This window comes from Gigantopelta aegis, chromosome 10 (assembly GCF_016097555.1).
Source record: "Gigantopelta aegis isolate Gae_Host chromosome 10, Gae_host_genome, whole genome shotgun sequence".
Classification (NCBI taxonomy): Eukaryota; Metazoa; Mollusca; class Gastropoda; order Neomphalida; family Peltospiridae; genus Gigantopelta; species Gigantopelta aegis.
In genome coordinates this window covers 5015250-5036918 of record NC_054708.1, presented here as the reverse complement: position 1 = coordinate 5036918, position 21669 = coordinate 5015250, and the positions used below count along the sequence as shown (strand labels likewise).

At 35.1% G+C, this 21669-nt stretch overlaps 1 protein-coding gene across 1 annotated transcript in view; it reads left to right on the top strand.

Annotated features, from left to right (window-relative positions):
- The window catches only part of LOC121382891 (neurogenic locus notch homolog protein 2-like), a 62535-nt gene that overhangs the window by 19548 nt on the left and 21318 nt on the right, over positions 1-21669 (top strand). The window contains exons 15-25 of the mRNA XM_041512572.1: positions 5111-5230; positions 6746-6856; positions 7609-7728; positions 12010-12113; positions 13857-13915; positions 14780-14916; positions 16143-16253; positions 17847-17968; positions 18635-18713; positions 19695-19820; positions 21056-21190. Coding sequence (XP_041368506.1) covers positions 5111-5230; positions 6746-6856; positions 7609-7728; positions 12010-12113; positions 13857-13915; positions 14780-14916; positions 16143-16253; positions 17847-17968; positions 18635-18713; positions 19695-19820; positions 21056-21190 — 1224 coding nt within the window. The remainder of the gene's footprint in view (positions 1-5110; positions 5231-6745; positions 6857-7608; positions 7729-12009; positions 12114-13856; positions 13916-14779; positions 14917-16142; positions 16254-17846; positions 17969-18634; positions 18714-19694; positions 19821-21055; positions 21191-21669) is intronic.

Genomic DNA, 21669 nt, shown 5'->3' with positions numbered 1-21669 from the left:
TGGAGAATAAATAACCCAGAAAGTAGACGATATACATGGTCAAGGAAATCACCATTAAAAAAAGCAAGGCTGGATTTTTTCCTGATAACGGAAGAATTATTATCTTGTATCTTAAAAACTAGTATTGTTCCAGGGTATAAAACAGACAATAATGCCATAGAGATCTTTATAAAACTTTCTGAATTTACTAAAGGCAAAGGTTTTTGGAAATTTAACAACTGCCTATTAAATAATACTCAGTATGTCGAACGTGTGAAATCGGTTATTTATACAGTAATAGAGGAGTATGCTTTACTTCCCTATGATAGAAATTACCTGTTGTCTGCAGACACACATCTTATATCCTTTATGATAAGTGACCATCTATTTTTGGAAATCCTTCTTACAAAAATAAGGGGCATGTTAATCAGTTTTAGTGCAGCTCTTAAAAAGGAAAAGGAATTAAAAAGAAAACAACTAGAACATCGAATTAATTTTTTAACTGAGTTAGTGGATAAAAATCCTGAATCAAAGATATTTGTTGAATGGTTGGAAGAAAAGAAAAAACAGGAGGAATTAGATAGAAAAGAATATATGAAGGGTTTAATTTTGAGAAGCCGAGCTAGGTAGATAGAAGACGGAGAAAAGCCATCGAAATATTTTTTAAATCTAGAAAAAAGAAACTATGTAAATAAAACAATAACCCAACTTGTTTGTGAGGATAGTAACATTATTATTGAACAAAATCAGTATCTTGGGGATTTATTAACAAAACCTTAATTTTTTTTAACTATGGCGAGGACATTATAAAATGGGTCAATATATTAAATAAGGACTGTATGTTAACTAGTTCAAAATAGTGTTTTTACTAAATTTTTCCCAGTAGGGAGGGGATGTAGACAAGGTGATCCAATAGCACCATATCTTTTTATATTGTGCGCTGAGATCATGGGAAATTTGTTTAGAAAGGAGTCAATTAAAGGAATAGTAATAGAAAAAAGATAATATAAAATAATGCAGTATGCAGACGATACAAATATAACACTCGATGGGACAGAAGCTTCACTAAGGAACACATTAAATTTAATAGATCAATTTTCTAAATTCTCAGGATTGAAACCAAATATTGAAAAAACTATTGGTATTTGGATCGGATCAAATTCAAATAATACTCATAATCTATGTAAAGATAAAATCTTAAAATGATCACAAAAGAATTTTACCTTCTTGGGAATTAAATTTAGTGTCCAGTTAAATCAAATTGTACAATTAAATTATACTGACAAAATTGAAGAGATTTCAAAGTTACTGAATACCTGGTCTAAACGTCATCTTACTATGCTGAGTAGAATTACCATTGTCAAATCCTTGGCTCTATCTAAACTTGTTCACCTTATTCTCAGTATCCCCAATCCAGACAAGGGCATAATAAAAAACAATCAACAAGATCTTTTATTCATATATTTGGAAGAGTTCCATAGATAGAATTTCTTGGAATTCGCTAATGCAGGATATAGAAAATGGTGGTTTAAAAATGGTAAACTTAGAATATTTTATGAATTCCTTAAAGATTCATTATGGTATCATATCCTTAGATGTTACCTCCCAAACAAAAATATTTTATTTACTAATATAGGAGATGATTACCATAAACTGTGTGGAAAAAAATTACAAATATGTTCTGGAAACAGGTATTCAATATACTAGCATTATTCAAATAGAAAGTGGAACTTAACGAAAATGATGTAAGTTCTGAACCACTGTGGTTGAACTCCCTAATTAAAATTGGTAACAAAACTGTTTATTACCAGAATTGGAATATAATAGGTATAACAAATGTACATGATATGTATGACCCAGATGGCAACTTATTTAAATATGATGGATTTTGTGAATTTTATGGCTTTCATCCACCATTTACTACATTTGAAGGGCTAAAGGCTGCAATATTACATACATGGCCATTTTTATCCATCAAACCACTTTCAGCTGACTTTCTATTTTGGCCAAAGTATATAAATACCATAATACAAAACAAACAGGAGTCAAAACATATATATAACACCAATATAGAATAATCAAAAGAATTCTCCCTACAAACAAGTTTTTCTATAATATTAAAGTGATAAGCAGCCCAAATTGTAGCTTCTGTAATGCGTCTATTGAAACGTATACGCATTTATTTTTTGATTGTGTACACGTCCAAAATTTAATTAAACAAGTCGAGCAATGGATAAAAGAATCGGCAGACATTATAGTTAGCTTCTCTCGTACCAGTTTTCTTCTTGGCCACTCAAAGAACAATATCATAATTGACATTATTGCTCTTTTGACAAAGCAATTTATATATACCGGGTAGTTCAAAATTTCTGAAGAAATCACTAGATATTAAAATATTCAAAATTCATATACATTCTTATTATATATTAGAAAAAAAAATGTATTCCAATAAAATCAAATATAATGAATTTATTAAAAGATGGAGTGTATACCATAAGTTGTTTGAATAAATATCTCTAGGTCATCCACCACTGACAGTATCTTAAGTATTTATTACCATATATATACATGTATAAAAAAAATTGAGTGTTTAGTACTGAGTGAGGTTCAATGACATGTTGGCAAGAGGTTTGTTGTTTTATTTCATAGTATATTAATTTTGATCTGTGTATGTATGTATAAAAATATATATATATACACTGTGTGAAAATGTGACCAAAAATGAAAATAAAATATTCAAATGAATTTTTTTTGTAAAAATCTACCATTGTCGCTTTTTAAATCATCAATAAATTTAATACCTACATCATACCAATCTCTATAAAATACAGATTTTTGGTTTATCTTTACATCATCGTTATACCATATATATTCTGACAATATCGACTCTTCATCTTTAAACTTATTTTTATATGTTTTTTAGATATAAACTTCAAGCTATTCATGTATCTTTCCAAAAAGTATTTTCAATATTTTTTGCATACTCATGGATTTTTTCAGCATCAAAAAATTTAATATTATTTTTTAAATTATACTGATTTATAATAAAGGTTCTCCACGTACATGTAGAATCTGTTTTAATTAGTCTCTTTAGGTTATTCCCTTTATACCTTTGTGTATGGTGAAATCGCATCCCCCTGGTGACAACCTCTTCCCAATTTAAAGAAAGGTGAAGCAAAACCATTAACTAGTATAGTTGATTGTGAATCATTATGGAATACATGAATCCATTTTTGTATCGATGGTCCAAAACCCCCAAAAATTCAAGAGTATTAAAAAAAAATTTCCAGTCGACTGAATCAAATGCCTTTTCAAAGTCAGTTAATAATAGTAAACCAGGAATTTGTTGGCTTTCGGTATATTCCATAATGTTATATATTAATCGTGTTACTTCACCTATGTATCGGGTGAGACGTAGCCCAGTGGTAAAGCGCTCGCTTGATGCAAGGTCAGTTTGGGATCGATCCCCGTCAGTGGACCCATTGGGCTACTTCTCACTCCAGCCAGTGCACCACGACTGGTACATCAAAGGCTGTGATATGTGCTATCCTCTCTATGGAATGGTGCATATAAAAGATCCCTTGCTGCTACTTGAAAAGAGTAGTCCATGAAGTGGCGACAGTGGGTTTCCTCCCTCAATATCTGTGTGGTCCTTAACCATATGTCCGATGCCATATAAATAAAATGTGTTGAGTGTGTCGTTAAATAAACCATTTCCTTTCTACACCTATATATCTTCCAGACATAAAAACCCTTTTTTTTCACTAATAATTTTAGGTATTACTGATTTTATTCTTTGCACTATAACAGCTAGCACAACTTTATATGACACATTTAATACTGAAATATATGTGGGTCTCCAGTTTGTTAAAAACCATTTAGATTTATTTCCCTTAGGGATACACATTATAATACCTTGTGTTTGTGTTATAGGAAGATTGCCATTCTGATAAGCATAGTTTAATGATCTTATTAAATATTTATGTAAATCATATGCCAAAAGAATTTTAAAAACTCAACAGTGAAGCCATCAGGCCCTGGATCTCATCATAGCTTAATTCACCTTCAAGCTTTTGAGCCTCCTCAGGATTAAGTTTGGAAGTTTCAGTTTTTTTCAAATAACTTGTTCAAATATAAATTGCTTTGCATCTTTGTTTTGAATACAATTTTTCATAAAATATTTTTGCTTCACTCTGAGGTCTTATTAATGAGTTTACCTTCATGTGTTTCTAGTTTAATGAAAGACTTATTTCGGAAGTTTCTTGACTCTAAGTTAAAAAAATACTTTTATATAGTTGGTTTCTCACGTTCTTCCATCCATCTAGCTTTTGATCTTATAAAATTTCCGTTTGCTTTTTGGTTACTAATGTTTTCAATTACAATGTTTACCTCTTTAATTTCTCTAATTATGTTATTTTTGGCATCAAGATCATTTACACTATCTAATTCTTTTGTTAGATCACATAATTTAATATTTAGTTCCATTTCCTGTTTTATCTGTTGTTGTTTTTTCATTGATGAATAAAAGATAGTTTTAGCACGTATCATGAGTAACAGCATTTCCCATAATAAATTATCATTTATAACAAATTATTCTACATTTTGATCATGTTCATTAGAATTGCCTTCATCTTTATATTGATCAAGAGTTTCTTTAATGGTTTCTTTGACTATCTGTACATACTTTTGATCTTGTAATAATGAGTTATTAAATTTCCAAAAACCTTTTCCTGTTTCAATTTATTTTTAATTTTAGTGTAACTGGTGAATGATCTGATTTGAAACTAGGTAAAATATTTGTAGAAACCACTGAAGATAAGAGATTATGTGAAATAAGAAAAAAGTTGGTTGCTTCCAGGAAAACCTTTTCAAATAGGGATTTTTCTCTCTCTTTTACGTTCATCAAGAATTGAACAAACTCCCGTTGCTACGTCTGGACCAATGGGATGATGGTATGTGGTAATGAATGTGACGGAAATTTAATTATAATGTTTGGTTTGCAAGTGCTAACTAATATTTAGAGAGGGCTGGAGCTAGGTCTGTTTTGTACGGCCAAGTCTCTTGTCTTTGATGTTGAAAGGGTGAAATTTTTAACAGGAGTGTGACTTGTTTCTGTTTGTTCTTTTTTCAGAAAAGGGTTGCAACTCTTCAATGGATTGCATGAATGGAGGGTCATGTGATAATGGTAAATGCCAATGCTATAAGAAGTATTATGGAGATCGATGTGAACAAGCCTTAACGGATATATCAGGTAACAAATGTTCACAGTATTTTTCATGTCTAGGGAAGAATTCTCATTTATTAATTGAATGTAATATATATATATTTTTTCATGCAAGTATGAAGCACAGAACTGCTTTAATACACACTGTATGAATGGCATAGCTCATTAGGGCGAAGCTGTTCATATATATAGGTGTGTATAATGGCTTAATTTCGAGTGGGGCTTATTCAAAGACATGGGCCAATTTCCGGTAAACTATGGTAATAATTTCTTTTTGAAATCTCCAAGAAAGTGCTGCATCTGGGTTTTTTTACATTTTACCAAATGAGTGAGCAATTTCCGGTAAACCATGGTAATAATTTCTTTTTGAAATCTCCAAGAAAGTGCTACATCTGCTTTTTTTTACATTTTACCAAATGAGTGAACCTGAACAAAATATTGTTTTAAGAAGTTGATGGGAATTAAAAAGTATGGATTCTGAATGATCCAGATTCTTTCTTAAAAATCTATAAAAATAATTTCATCCTGAGCTTTATTTTTTCCCCTTTCTGTTTAATCTCACTATGTACTGCTTCATTTCTTTTTGTTTAATCTCACTATGTACTGCTTCAATTCGTTTTGTTTAATCTCACTATGTACTGCTTCATTTCGTTTTGTTTAATCTCACTATATACTGCTTCAATTCGTTTTGTTTAATCTCACTATGTACTGCTTCAATTCGTTTTGTTTAATCTCACTATGTACTGCTTCATTTCTTTTTGTTTAATCTCACTATGTACTGCTTCATTTCGTTTTGTTTAATCTCACTATATACTGCTTCATTTCGTTTTGTTTAATCTCACTATATACTGCTTCATTTTGTTTTGTTTAATCTCACTATGTACTGCTTCAATTCGTTTTGTTTAATCTCACTATGTACTGCTTCATTTCTTTTTGTTTAATCTCACTATATACTGCTTCATTTCGTTTTGTTTAATCTCACTATATACTGCTTCATTTCGTTTTGTTTAATCTCACTATATACTGCTTCATTTTGTTTTGTTTAATCTCACTATATACTGCTTCATTTCGTTTTGTTTAATCTCACTATATACTGCTTCATTTCATTTTGCTTTCCTGCTTTGTATCTTCACTCATTATAAAGTCAATGTTATGTTCTGGGATGCTGTCTTGGAAGGCATTAAAAGACACACAAACAACACAACAACTTTGCATACATTCAGGAGTGGTATAAATATTGTATACACTGAAAGGACATTTTCCCTTCCTTTCTTACATCCTTCTTTCCATAGTTCTTCCTTCCTAATCCTTAGTTCTTCCTTCCTAATCCTTAGTTCTTCCATCCTAATCCTTAGTTCTTCCATCCTAATCCTTAGTTCTTCCATCCTAATCCTTAGTTCTTCCTTCCTAATCCTTAGTTCTTCCTTCCTAATCCTTAGTTCTTCCATACTAATCCTTAGTTCTTTCAGTCCTACTCAGTTCTCGATGCATCCATTCATCCATCCATCCACTATTCCTTATTGTTTTGTTTTTGTTTTTCAGTCTGTGAGAGCAATTTGGACTGCTACAATGGAGGACAGTGCTTGCAGGGTAGATGCGCCTGTAAAGCTTCCTTTTATGGCTACGGTTGCCTACTGACAAGCAATTTCACCGGTAAGTAAACACAATAATAATATTAAGGGTCATTACCAACAGCTGTTTTTTTGCTTGGGTGGGGGAATGGGTGGATTCGACCCCCAAAACCCTCCCCCTGCACATGCAGCCTGGTTCCAGTGTACATATTACAGTGTACCAAATTAGAAAGATTTCATGGTCAAAATCAACTGTTAGAACATAATTGTATATTTTCCGAAAAACATTCCAACACCATATAGGCAGTCATAAGACGATAATAGTGATTAAGTATGTTAATATTACATATTATATGAGAATGGCTGCTTATAAACAAATTGAGTTTAGTTTTTAATTACAATTATTTTTATTTTTATTTTCTTGTAAATTAAAAAAAAAATCCAAGCTACTGATGTCTAGTAACTGAAAAGCATAAGGTGTAGGATCGTATTAATGAGTGATTCCTTAGTTTGAATTCTTCTGAGAGTAGCACATGCAAACAGTTAAAATACACATTATAAATTACACTGAGAGTAGCACATGCAAACAGTTAAAATACACATGTTAAAATACACTGAGAGTATCACATGCAAACAGTTAAAATACACATTTTAAATTACACTGAGAGTAGCACATGCAAACAGTTAAAATACACATTTTAAAATACACTGAGAGTAGCACATGCAAACAGTTAAAATACACATTTTAAATTACTTTAGAAAACCATTTACAAAATATTTTGAGGAACAGTAATAATTATACTTTGTTATTTGTTTTATTTTTCTTGCTCGAAGCCATAAATTGCCAAGAAACGCTGTGCGAAAATGGAGGCAGCTGCTATGGGAGTTCTTGCTACTGTCCAGATAGCTTCTTCGGAAAAACATGTCAGTACAGTGTCCGTGAGGATGTTGACAGTAAGTCTGTGGTTGTAGCCATTTGTGTTGATGAAAACCAAGTTTTAAAATAAGAAGTGGCTCACAGAGTCTGTGCTGTAATGGGTTGTAAGTTCTGTCAGGGGTTTTCCCATCCCAGTCAGTGCCACATGATTTGTATATATACATATATTTCTCCCATCCCTGGCTATGCAAGACTGCAGGCCCATTCCATAAGGACCATAACGTGAACCCATACGGACTAAATCTTGTCTTGTATTGGCTATGAAATCACTGCATTTAACATGGGCAGTATTACATCCAAGATTATCTCTGGCACTTACCAAATTCATTGCATTTAACATGGGTAGTATTACATCCAAGGTTATCTCTGGCACTTACCAAATTAATTGCATTTAACATGGGTAGTATTACATCCAAGGTTATCTCTGGCACTTACCAAATTCATTGCATTTAACATGGGTAGTATTACGTCCAAGGTTACATGTATCTCTGGCACTTACCAAATTCATTGCATTTAACATGGGTAGTATTACATCCAAGGTTATCTCTGGCACTTACCAAATTCATTGCATTTAACATGGGCAGTATTACATCCAAGGTTATCTCTGGCACTTACCAAATTCATTGCATTTAACATGGGCAGTATTACATCCAAGGTTATCTCTGGCACTTACCAAATTCATTGCATTTCACATGGGTAGTATTACATCCAAGGTTATCTCTGGCACTTACCAAATTCATTGCATTTAACATGGGCAGTATTACATCCAAGGTTATCTCTGGCACTTACCAAATTCATTGCATTTAACATGGGCAGTATTACATCCAAGGTTATCTCTGGCACTTACCAAATTCATTGCATTTAACATGGGCAGTATTACATCCAAGGTTATCTCTGGCACTTACCAAATTCATTGCATTTAACATGGGTAGTATTACATCCAAGGTTATCTCTGGCACTTACCAAATTCATTGCATTTAACATGGGGAGTATTACATCCAAGGCTATCTCTGGCACTTACCAAATTCATTGCATTTAACATGGGGAGTATTACACCCAAGGCTAGCTCTGGCACTTACCAAATTCACCAATTTTGAATTTTGAAAGCAGTTGGCAAATTTTATTTTATTTTTGTGAAATAATTACATGTAATAAATGACATATTTTTAGAAAATAACTGACAATTTGTGCAAGTTTTGAAGTTTAATAGAATTTGGTGAATTGTTTTGCTTACCCAGAGCTAGCACTTGACATCGTTGGTAATACATGTATATGACATCATATTAATATGACTTGGTCATCTTGCAACAGTTTTAAATCAACATTTTGTTATTAAAACCTTCATTATAAAAGCTATCTTGTTAATTTGTAGTGTTAAATTGATGAAACTGAAATGGCAAATATGATGGTGCATTTTATTTTTCATAAAACGGTCAAATAAAGAAGTGACTTTTTTAGCCATCTTTGTCGTTTCGTGTAAAATAATTATTTATTCATCTAATGGATGAGAGAAAAAGACTCCATCATATGCAGTCTTGTGGAATAGAAAAAGTACACCCTCGGTGGTGGAAATTTCGACACAGGAACTCAGCAAACATTTCCACCACCTTCGGTATACTTTTTGTATCTCACATGACCACACATGATGCAGTCTTATAATATATACATTTATTACCCCAGTGGTCACTCATAACAGGGAAAATATTTTCCATATTTTCTCAGTGAGAAATATTCTGCATTGGTCTAACGAGCAATACTATTGGACAATTTGACATTTACAAACCAATGACTTTGTCGGTACTAAATATGACGTCATCACGATTTGACAAACACAAAATGACGTCATGTAGTTTAAAGAGTTTGCGTTTATGGCTCTCTGTTTTGGGTGTCAAATCTATAACAAAATATCATTTTAATGCAATTCATTATAGATTTTGAAGCAGAATAAACAGAACTTGTGTTTTTGAAAATTATCTATGAACATGATTAAATTACAACGTTACAGTAATTCTCAGAACAGTGCGTAATATAAGTTGTAGAAGCATCACGAGGGGTATATGGCTTTTTATATACCCTCTGTGTGTTTTTTTACCTCGAGCCGAAGGCGAGGGGGTAAAAGAGCACACAGAGGGTACATAAAAAGCCATATACCCCGAGAGATGCTTCTACAATGAATTTATCTTGCCGACATGTTAAGCCATATAGCCAAATAATCAAAATAACGCCAGACAATAATTGTTAATAATTTATTAACGGAGCTGTACCACGCGGACGCGAACGAAACCACTTGCCAGTGACAAAAAATAGTTCCATCGATAAACAAGTTTTTAACTTCAAATGTTTGTAATACGAAATTGTTTGAAACAGATATTAATTAATATCAATGTTATTTATGATCTAATTATTGCTTTAGCATTAACTGGGGTGGCTGGAAACTGTTGGAAATTACAGACGGGGTATAAGAGAATTTGGCTCCGCCCACAGGGGTATAAGGGATTTGTCCAACGGCAAACAACCAATCAGATTAATGAATTTTACATGAAGGCGAGATAAAGTGGTTTACATCGTTTCTATACAGGTTGGCCTTTGTGCATGTGCGTGGAAAATAAAGGTTTTTAGAGAAAAAATAGCTGAGGTAATAAATAGAATAACAAACTCGGTACCAGTTATTATCAAATTTATGTCCCGAGTGAAATAATTTTCAGTTGTCACGAGATTTAGTGAGTGACAACTGAAATGCAATTTCACTCATAAATTTGATAATAACTGGTAACTCGTTTATTATCCTCTATGTATGCTATCCTATCTATGGGAAAGTACCGGCCTCGGTGGTGTTGTGATTATACTGGACCGGCCTCGGTGGTGTTGTGATTACACTGGACCGGCCTCGGTGGTGTTGTGATTACACTGGACCGGCCTCGGTGGTGTTGTGATTACACTGGACCGGCCTCGGTGGTGTTGTGATTACACTGGACCGGCCTCGGTGGTGTTGTGATTACACTGGACCGGCCTCGGTGGTGTTGTGATTACACTGGACCGGCCTCGGTGGTGTTGTGATTACACTGGACCGGCCTCGGTGGTGTTGTGATTACACTGGACCGGCCTCGGTGGTGTTGTGATTACACTGGACCGGCCTCGGTGGTGTTGTGATTACACTGGACCGGCCTCGGTGGTGTTGTGATTACACTGGACCGGCCTCGGTGGTGTTGTGATTACACTGGACCGGCCTCGGTGGTGTTGTGATTACACTGGACCGGCCTCGGTGGTGTTGTGATTACACTGGACCGGCCTCGGTGGTGTTGTGGTTACACTGGACCGGCCTCGGTGGTGTTGTGATTACACTGGACCGGCCTCGGTGGTGTTGTGATTACACTGGACCGGCCTCGGTGGTGTTGTGATTATACTGGACTGGCCTTGGTGGTGTCGTGGTTAGGCTGGACTGGCCTTGGTGGTGTCGTGGTTAGGCCATCAGACATAAGGCTGGTAGGTACAGGGTTCACAGCTGAATGGGTAGATGTAAGACCACTGCACCCTCTTCTCTCTCGCTAACCACTAACAACTAACTCACTGTCCTGGACAGATAGTTGAGGTGTGTGCCCAGGACAGCATGCTTAAACCTTAACTGGATATAAGCACAGAAATAAGTTGAAAGGAAAATGAAATGAACTGATTAGGCTGGTAGGTGATGGCTGTTACATTTGTCACTCATTGGTCAAAAGGGTCAGGAGTTAGCTCAGTCAATTGAGTTCTTGCCTGGGGTGTCTGTGTTGCAGGATCTTTTCTTGTTCCAACCAGTGCACCACAACTGTTCAAAGGCCATGTTATGTATTTTCCTGTCTGTGGAAAAGTGCATATAAAAGATCCCTTGCTGCTAATGGAAAATGTAGCAGGTTTCCTGTGATGACTGTGTCAGAATTACCAATTGTTTGACATCCAATAGCTGATGATTAATTAATCAATGTGCTCTAGTGGTGTCCTTAAACAAAACAAACTTTAACTCTCAAAGAACTGTTCTGCAGTTGTCGATAGCTGATGATTAAATAATCAGTTTGCTCTAGTAGTGTTGTTAAACAAAACAAACTTTAACATGAGCATGTTATGCTTACTACATTTTATCATTAAGATAATAAGATATTGCAATTTGTATTACAGCTATTTCATTTTGTGGTGTATGATCTTCAGATCGTATTAGTGGTATAAGCTTTGGCTTTGTCATTTAATTGTAGTTACCTTCAGATTCAGCTATTAGATTTTCATTTTGTCATTGTTATGTCATGGTTATTATCTTTTTCTTTCAGCATACCGTAAATTCCGATCTGATTTGAAGATTAACATGCCCTGGCGGGAGTCGTTCCGAGAGCTGTCAGATCACCAGATTATGAAAACCACCCTGGAGTCACAAGTAAATATGCATTAAAATCAGGGTGATCATTATCTTTTAAAATAGGTGGCTATATTTTCTGAATGCACCTACATGTAGGTGTATAACTGAAATCATAAAAAGTAGGTGGTGGCTACAATAGCAATAACTGCCACAAATTGTTGCCTACCCCCTGTTGATGAACACATGGCTATTTCCATACTGGTGTTCTGTGACATTTACAGCTGTACACATCCTTCTAAATGCATTATCCATTTAGGCCCAGGAGCCTCTTGTTATTAGTCTCCTACTGGTCCAACTGGAGGGGACTAGGTTTCATCTCCATCCTGTCTGTCTGCCCATCTGTCCGTCCATTTGTCCCACATGTTTTTGCAGAAGGCCTTGAGATACTGAGTTGAAATTTTGTGTATAGCTTTATCATGTACTGTTACAGACTTTCATAGCGATTTACTCATTTTTGACAGTTATTGCCCTTCAACTTAGGCAATGTGAAAATTGTTTTATAGAAGGCAATGAGATATTGAACTGAAATTTTGTATATAGCTTTATCTGATCATGTAGTGTTACAGATGAAGTTTAACTTTCACAGCAATGTACCCATTTTGACAGAGTTATTGCTCTTGAACTTAGGAACTATAAAAATTTGTTTCCCTGACTTTTGTTTTGCAGTATCTGAAAATATTGAGGTGACATTTTGTATATAGCTTTATCATGTAATGTTACTGATCAAGTTTAACTTTCCTGGTGATTTACCCACTTTTCACAGATGTTTGGCCCTTGAATTTAGGAGATACGAAAAATTGTTGGGTCAGGTAGTGGACGTGTATTGCTTTAGCACTTATCTCAAAATGCTTTTTTTTAAAATTATTATTCTCTCTCTTTTCTGTCTAAACCATTTGCTAATATACAAGTTGGAGTATATTAAATCGTAATACAGAATTTTATGAGGAATCAAAACTGTAAAAACTGACAATATGCACATGTAGCGTGCATTTTAAGTACTGTTGCAGGTTACACTATTCTGAACTGATGGAATTTTAGCCTGTTATTTTTAACAAATTGGGTAACAAGTTGGGCAAGTGAGTTTTCAGTCAAGACAGATTCAAATGTGTATCAGTGTACAGTCAAACCTGCACTTGTGGCCACCTGTATTGAGCAGCCACCTTTTCTAAGAGGACACATTTTTGATATTCCCAATCCATCTAATATAGTACAAACTTACCTGTATTGAACGGCCACCTGTGTTAAATATACCAGTTTTTACAAACTCCATTTGATTACTGCCAAACACACACACACACACACACACATACACACACACACACACACATACAGACACACATACACATACACTGACAGACACACACACATACACACACACAAACATACACACACATACACAGACACACACACACATACACATACACACACACAGAGACACACACACACACACTTACACACACAGACATACAGACACACACACATGCATGCACACACACAAACACACACACTCACAGACACACATACTCACAGACACACTCACAGACACATAGACACATACACAGACACACATACACAGACACACACACACACACACACCACAGACAAACACACACACACACACTCAGACACACACACATACACTCACATACACCACATACACACACACTCAGACACACACTCACACACACAGACACACATACACACACACAAACACACTTAATTGTACATAGAAAAATTTATATTATAATTGTGCTCTTTCAGTTACGACAAGTTTTCGCCAGTGTTCCTAATTTTGACAGAGTTGAAATAACCAGCTTCAGGTAAATGGTGAAAATTTACTGAAACATCTGTACATTTAATTCTCTTGTTAAAGTGTGTTCAACAAGTTACATTTTTAAGTAATGCTATTTAGATTCCCCTGCCCCCCACCCCCATTTGATATGCAATAGCTGATGTATGTTTTGTGCTGGGGGGGGGGGGGGGGGAGAGGGGGAGGGAGATCTAGGATCCCAACTCATCTGGGATACTTGGTTCATTGGAATGAATCCCTCGGTGGACCCATTCTTTGATTGCTTATTTTCCCATCAAAAGTAAAGTTTGTTTTATTTAACGACGCCACTAGAGCACATTGATTTTTTATCTTATCATCGGCTATTGGACGTCAAAGATATGGTCATTCTGACACTGTTTTTTTTTAGAGGAAACCCACTGTCACCACATAGGCTATGTTTTTATGACAGGCAGGATAGCACAAACCATAGCCTTTGTTGACCCAGTTATGGATTACTGATCAGTGCAAGTGGTTTACACCTACCCATTGAGCCTTGTGGAGCACTCACTCAGGGTTTGGAGTCGGTATCTGGATTAAAAATCCCATGCCTTGACTGGGATCAAATCCAGTACCTACCAGCCTGTAGTCTGATGGCTTAACCACGACACCACCGAGGCCGGTCTATTTTCCCATCATGACCATGACTTGTATACTAAAGGCCATGTCATGTGTTGACCTGACTGTCGGAATGTACATATAAATGGTCCCTTGTTGCTTATAAAAAATATGTAGTGGGTTTTTTTGAAACTATATGTCAGGATTATTAAATGTTTGTCATTCAAATAGTCAGTAATTAATAAATCATATAGATATGATATTAAAATGATATTTGTGAATACTTGTACAATTTCAGACCAGGATCTGTCGTGGCATACTATACGGCACACTTCACTGATGTCATTGATCAGGACTCTGTACTGTCAACAGCCAAAGCTCTGGACAACATCACTGTGAATTTCTTTGGAATCAACTATTCTGTATTGCCACATGGTTAGTTAAGATTATCAGAATTAATCCCAATGAGTTTACTTTAATTGTTTGTTTAGTACGGTTAGTTATGATTATCATTAAAAATTCTCAACATATCTACTTTAATTCTGTCTTTTACTTATACATAGATGTGTCTGTTAAGTATTTAACATGGACTAGCAACACACATGTATGTTACTGAGCTGTACAACACTATATTCAGCACTTAAATTCAAGCATTCAGTCATCACGTTTGTTGCAGCTAGGTTATCAGTGTTAACAAGATAAATTATTCATGAGTTGTTTTGTTTCGAACCAGATAAACTCTTCATACATGTATGTTGTTTTTGTTTCAAACCAGATAAACTCTTCATACATGTATGTTGTTTTTGTTTTGAACCAGATAAACTCTTCATACATGTATGTTGTTTTTGTTTTGAACCAGATAAACTCTTCATACATATATATTATTTTTGTTTTGAACCAGATAAACTCTTTGTATGTTGTCTTTGCTTTGAAACACGCATGCACACACACACACACACACACACACACACACACACACACACACACACACACACACACACACACACACACACACACACAAACTCATGGGCAGGCTTATTGGACTATTTCTCATTTTCCAGCCTGTGTTCCTGAACTGGTGTATCGAAGGCTGTGGTATGCACCATGCTGTTGGATAGTGCATATAAAAGATCCCTTGCAGCTCACAGAAAAGAAAGAAAGAAATGTTTTATTTAATGACGCACTCAACACATTTTATTTATGGTTATATGGCGTCAGACATATGGTTAAGAACCACACAGATTTTTGAGAGGAAACCTGCTGTCATCACTTCATGGGCTACTCTTTCCGATTAGCACAAACCATGTTGAACCAGTTATGGATCACTGGTCGGTGCAAGTGGTTTACCCATTGAGCCTTGGGTTTGGAGTCAGTATCTGGGTTAAAAATCCCATGCCTCGACTGGGATCTGAACCCAGTACCTACCAGCCTGTAGACCGATGGCCTAACCACGATGCCACCGAGGCCGGTCTCACAGAAAAGAGTAACCCATGATGTGATGGCAAGGGGTCTCCTCTCTCATTATCTGTGTATAGTCCATAACCATGTGCCCAGTGCTGCATAACCATCAATAAAAATGTGTTGACTATAATCTTAAAATAAAACATTTCTTCCTTCCTTGTTTGGAACCAGATAAATTGTACATATCTGTCTATTTTTAGATGACTGCCGGTCAAGTCAACATTCTTGTGTGAATGGTGGCTGTAAGCTTTCATCCAATGGAACATATGAGTGTGTTTGTCAGCCTACTTTCACAGGAAAGAGTTGTGATGGTAACATTATGAATTTCTCTTTTCTTTTGCCGTGTTGTACCGTTCATAATTATAATGTATTCTTTAAATATTGGTCACATAGTGAGACACGGGAGAATTATAGCTTCATTAAAATGAAATTATTTAAATAGTCTGTAAAAAATAAACGAAAGGAATACAAATTGTGTAAAATGTAGGAAAAGGTCATTATAAGCTGATTTTTAAATATTCTTCTTTATGTATATTTTACTGAATAGCAGAATGTTGCTTACTGTTTTGTGTACATATCTCAGTGAAAAAATATATGAAAAAACCCAACATCAAGCCTCTCGCACTACTTTTCTGCAACTTTCAGATTAAAACAGGCAACTATATTTAGTTAGCCAACTCCACTTCTGCTCTCACAACTTTTATAACTGTCTAGTTGACTCTTACAGTTTGGTTCTCATTGTATAACCCATTAGTTGTTAATCTGAGTGCACCTGTCATAAGTTGGGAGTTGGGGAAATTACAACACAACCATCGGGTTGGCCACCTTTCTGTTGGCAGTTGGTAGTCTTAGCCGAGCATAATGGTACAATTGTTTTATCCAGTATTTTAATGGAATAAACTATAGCAGAGTAGACATAATGTATCATTGGAAAACGTCATTGTTTAAGGATGTTACTTGGTGGTCAATGAAATGAAGGAAATTTCATGTGAGCATGTCTCAAAGAAAGCAGGGTTTAGCCCACTGGCGTTTCTCATTTCAGCCAGTGCACCACAACTCATATCAAAGGCCATAGTGTGTGCTGTCCTGTCTGTGGGATGGTGCCTATAAAAGATCCCTTGCTACTAATGGAAAAATATAGTGGGTTTCCTCTCTGAGACTATATGTCAGAATGACCAAATGTTTGACATCCAATAGCTGATGATTAATAATCAATGTGCTCTAGTGGTTTCCTTAAACAAAACAAACTTTAACTCTCAAAGAACTGTTCTGCAGTTGTTGAAGAAACAGAAATGGTTCCCTTTGCTTGCTTGACATATTCTACACATTCGTAAGATATAAATTGAAAACAAAACATTTACAATTCCTTTCAGCATAACCAAACAAGTCATGGAAATGCACAGAGCTAAGATCAGCCGATGATGTTGCTTATCAAAATGACATCATTTGCTAAATGACATTTGGTGATCACTTAATTCAAATAATAAGAGTTTGAAAGCTGATATAGTATTACAGTGTGCACATCATTTTCGGTTCATGCTTTTAGATGCATGAACCACAAAATCATTGTGGTCAGTTATTAAATAACTTGTTGACCTAATCCTATCAATTATCATATGTAATAGAATTAAAATACATTTTAATCAATAATTTCTTTATATTAGGCCTATGAAAACACTGACAACTCAACAGCAAACATGAAATTTTAGTTTCATATTTAAAAGTTTGTATAATATAGGCACAGTGGAAGCAGGCATACATTTGGGGGCAGGTGGGCTACCAATAATAAGATTAACTACCAATAATATTTTTGATTCAGAATTATTGGGTGGGGGCTAAAGCCTAAATCCTAAAGCTCTCCCCCCCCTGCTGTGCCTGTAATAATAAATTTCCTCTTTTCACAGAGAATGTTTGCAGTGGGTTCATGTGTATGTATGGATTCCAGTGTTATGTCACACACATGGGAAAGCCAAGGTGTAACTGCTCCTATGGTTTCGGTGAACACTGTGAAAATGTTCCTTGTGGTGTAAGTTTGATAAAAGTAAAATTATTTCAATCAGTGTTATGATATTTTCATTTGATCTTATTACATCTTACCTTTAATAAATTTGGAAGATTAATGTAAATTTGAGTGGTTTATTTTAACATTAAAATGTTAAATTAAATGCAGCAGTAAATAATTATATAAACCTTTGAATAAGTGGCCTTTCAGTTAATAAATCAATGTGCTCTAGTGGTGTCATTAAAAAAAAAGAGAAGAATTTTAATTTTTTTTTTTTAAAGTGGCCTTTCAGAGCTATATATTGTTCTGTTAAGCACATTCTAAGAATTAATGTATGTCACAGATCCACTTTAACAATAAGTAGCCATTATGCATGTAGTACAAAATAAATAAACAAATGACGACATAATATTTTAACATTTAATGTTTAGGTGTAAATAATAACAACTGATAGTAAACTGAATCTGTCAAACACAGAAAGTAGGTTTGCATTATACAGTGTATTTGTGATGCTAATTATTTAGTGTGATCCTAACTCTGATCAGTGCATTATACAATGTATTTGTGATGCTAATTATTTAGTGTGATCCTAACTCTGATCAGTGCATTATACAATGTATTTGTGATGCTAATTATTTAGTGTGATCCTAACTCTGATCAGTGCATTAAGAAATGTTTGCTTTTCTTTAGTGTGATCCTAATTCTGAACGCTGCATAAAGCGAGATGTCTGTACAAATGGTGAATGTACGCCACAAGAAACCTGTGTTGGTAAGACTTTTACATCAATCTTTTGTTTCCTTGTCCACCCACCAGTAAATACAAGTATAACCATACAGGATAGGATCAAAACTAACAGGTGAAGACAGTGAAGCTGGAATTAGGCCACAGTAATATATGGCTTTGGTCTGCTAGACTAAAATGGGACTTCTAACTTAAAATATAACTTTTTTGTCTTTTATCCTGAAACCACTGTTTCTATTAGCCGAAGGGGTGGGATGTAGCCCAGTGGTTAAGCGCTCGCTTGATGCGCGGTCCGTCTAGGATTGTCTCCCCGTCGGTGGACCCATTGGGCTATTTCTCGTTCCAGCCAGTTCACCACGACTGGTGTATCAAAGGCTGTGGTATGTGCTTTCTTGTCTGTGGGAAAGTGCATATAAAAGATCCCTTGCTGCATTAGGAAAAACGTAGCGGGTTTCCTCTGTTGACAACAAGTCAGAATTACCAAGTGTCAGACATCTAATAGCCGATGATTAATTAATCAAAGTGCTCTAGTGGTGTCATTAAACAAAACAAACTTTCTATTGGCCAATTATGATGAGCCCCCTTATCATTGTCTAGTTATTCTCTATTTTCCCCAGGCACATGTGCAGAAGTGGGGTCTTCAAGATCAAAATCCCCCCTGCTTCAACTGAATTTTCTTTTTTTCCAGTGTATTTTTTGGTGGAGCATAATCCAACACACCCACCCCCTAAAAACTTTGCTTGCCAAAGTCCATACCCTCCCCTGCACAATTGGCTGTGCATGTATCTGACTCCCTGTGATGCCATACTTGTCGTGTTCTTTAATCTTATAGCCTGAACAGTTGTACTTTCCACAATATTTATATACATGTAGTTCTATAATGAGGCACTATTAATTTCCTATTACAACCCACCATTTCCATAGCACAGACTTTGATTCACTTTAAATTTGGTGGTTTGATAAAACAAATTTTCACACTGACATAATTAAGATTGTGTTTTATTTCAGCTCTGAATTATACTGGACCATGTATGTACAGCAAGTGTTTGTATGGAGAATGTGTCGAAACAGTGGACAGTGGATCTTACTGCAAGTGCATGGATAATTACAAGGGGGCTATCTGTGATACAAAGAGTTGAGTATTTGGTCTCAGTGACACATGTTTAAACACTGTACAAGGGGGCTATCTGTGATATAAAGAGTAGAGTATTCAGTATCAGTAACACATGTTTAAACACTGTACAAGGGGGCTGTCTGTGATACAAAGAGTAGAATATTCAGTATAGTAACACATGTTTAAACACTGTACAAGGGGGCTATCTGTGATACAAATAGTTGAGTATTTAGTCTTAGTGACACATGTTTTTTTTATAAATATATATATATATATATATATATATATATATATATATATATATATATATATATATATATATATATTTATATATATACAAGACATCAGCACATTTTCAGACATATTCAGTTATTTTGGTCTAGAGAGTGGAAAAAGACATTGAATGCCACTTGACTTGCACTTTATTAACGTGCCCCTTTACCCCTATGGTTTCAGGCATGTCCCTCTCAGGCCATATCATTGGCATGACCAGTGAGTTGGCCTGGGAAGGATAATCACCACCTATACAGCAGCAACAAAGAATCTTATATCCAAGTTGAGCTATGTGTAGATTATGGGTCAATAGCTGTTTATTTATTTAATAGTGCACCCACTTATCAGTGATGTACCCAATCTATTTTACAGAACCACTTTACTATACACACTGTATGCACCTTGCATACAGTGTATAGTAAACTGGTTTTGTGCTTCATATACTTGCATGAACGTCAAAAATTATCATGTTCAATTTATAAATAAGCGTTCACATGCAGAACCTATTACATGTACTTAGCTTGAAGCCAGAAACTGTATACATGGCTCAAAGATTGACTTTGTTAGCTTTGATCTTGAGAATGTAACATCATTGACGCTTTATTTTTACAAGATACAAGTACATGTAAGATAGAGAGCCAGTACCAGAAATTTAGTTCTTTGAGGTTATTATGTGTACCTGTCCCTTTAAAATATATATATTTACCAAGTTGTAGGTTTTCCCATGTGGCTACAAGCTCGTATATAAAAATTTAAAAGTGTTAACTATAAAAAAATTGCTTTTGGGCATGTTCTATACTGTAATACTGCTTAATAATAATAATCATCATCATAATAATCATAATAATAATAATAATAGTATGATTCTTTATTTTTAGAGGGTGTAAACACATTCAGTACATAGTGACTGGTCTCCCATGAGGCCCTCTCTAACCTATATATATATATATTATACTGACAGTGCTTGTGTTGTGTATTTCAGAATCTATCTGTGACATGTTGCCGGTAGATGTGTGTGCGTATTACGGCAGCAAATGTGTGGGCGATATCATGGATGGAAGACTCTGCGAATGTCCGTCTGGCAAACGGGGAGCCTTCTGTGAACTTGACGGATACGGTGAGTTCGATGTTTGTCATCATACCAGTGACATCACAACTAGTAGATCAATTGACATGGTATGGGCTATCCTGTCTGGGATGGTGCATACAAAAGATCCCTTGCTACTAATGGAAACATGTAGCAGGTTTCCTCTCTAAGACTATATGTCAAATTACCAAATGTTTGACATCCAATAGTTGATAATTAATAAATTAATGTGCTCTAATGGTGTTGTTAAACAAAACAGACTTTTAATATAGCAGTGGCAACATAACAAGACACCTAGTGATCAGATAGCATGTTGTGTTCATACATTAATAGTACTGCATATTATGGGATAGATATGGTGAGTTCAACATTTATTATCAATGCAGGGATAATAACACAATATACTGCACTTCCTGGTGATCATAAGTTAATAGTACTGCACATTATGGCATAGATATGGTGAGTTCAACATTTATTATCAATGCAGGTATAATAACACAATATACTGC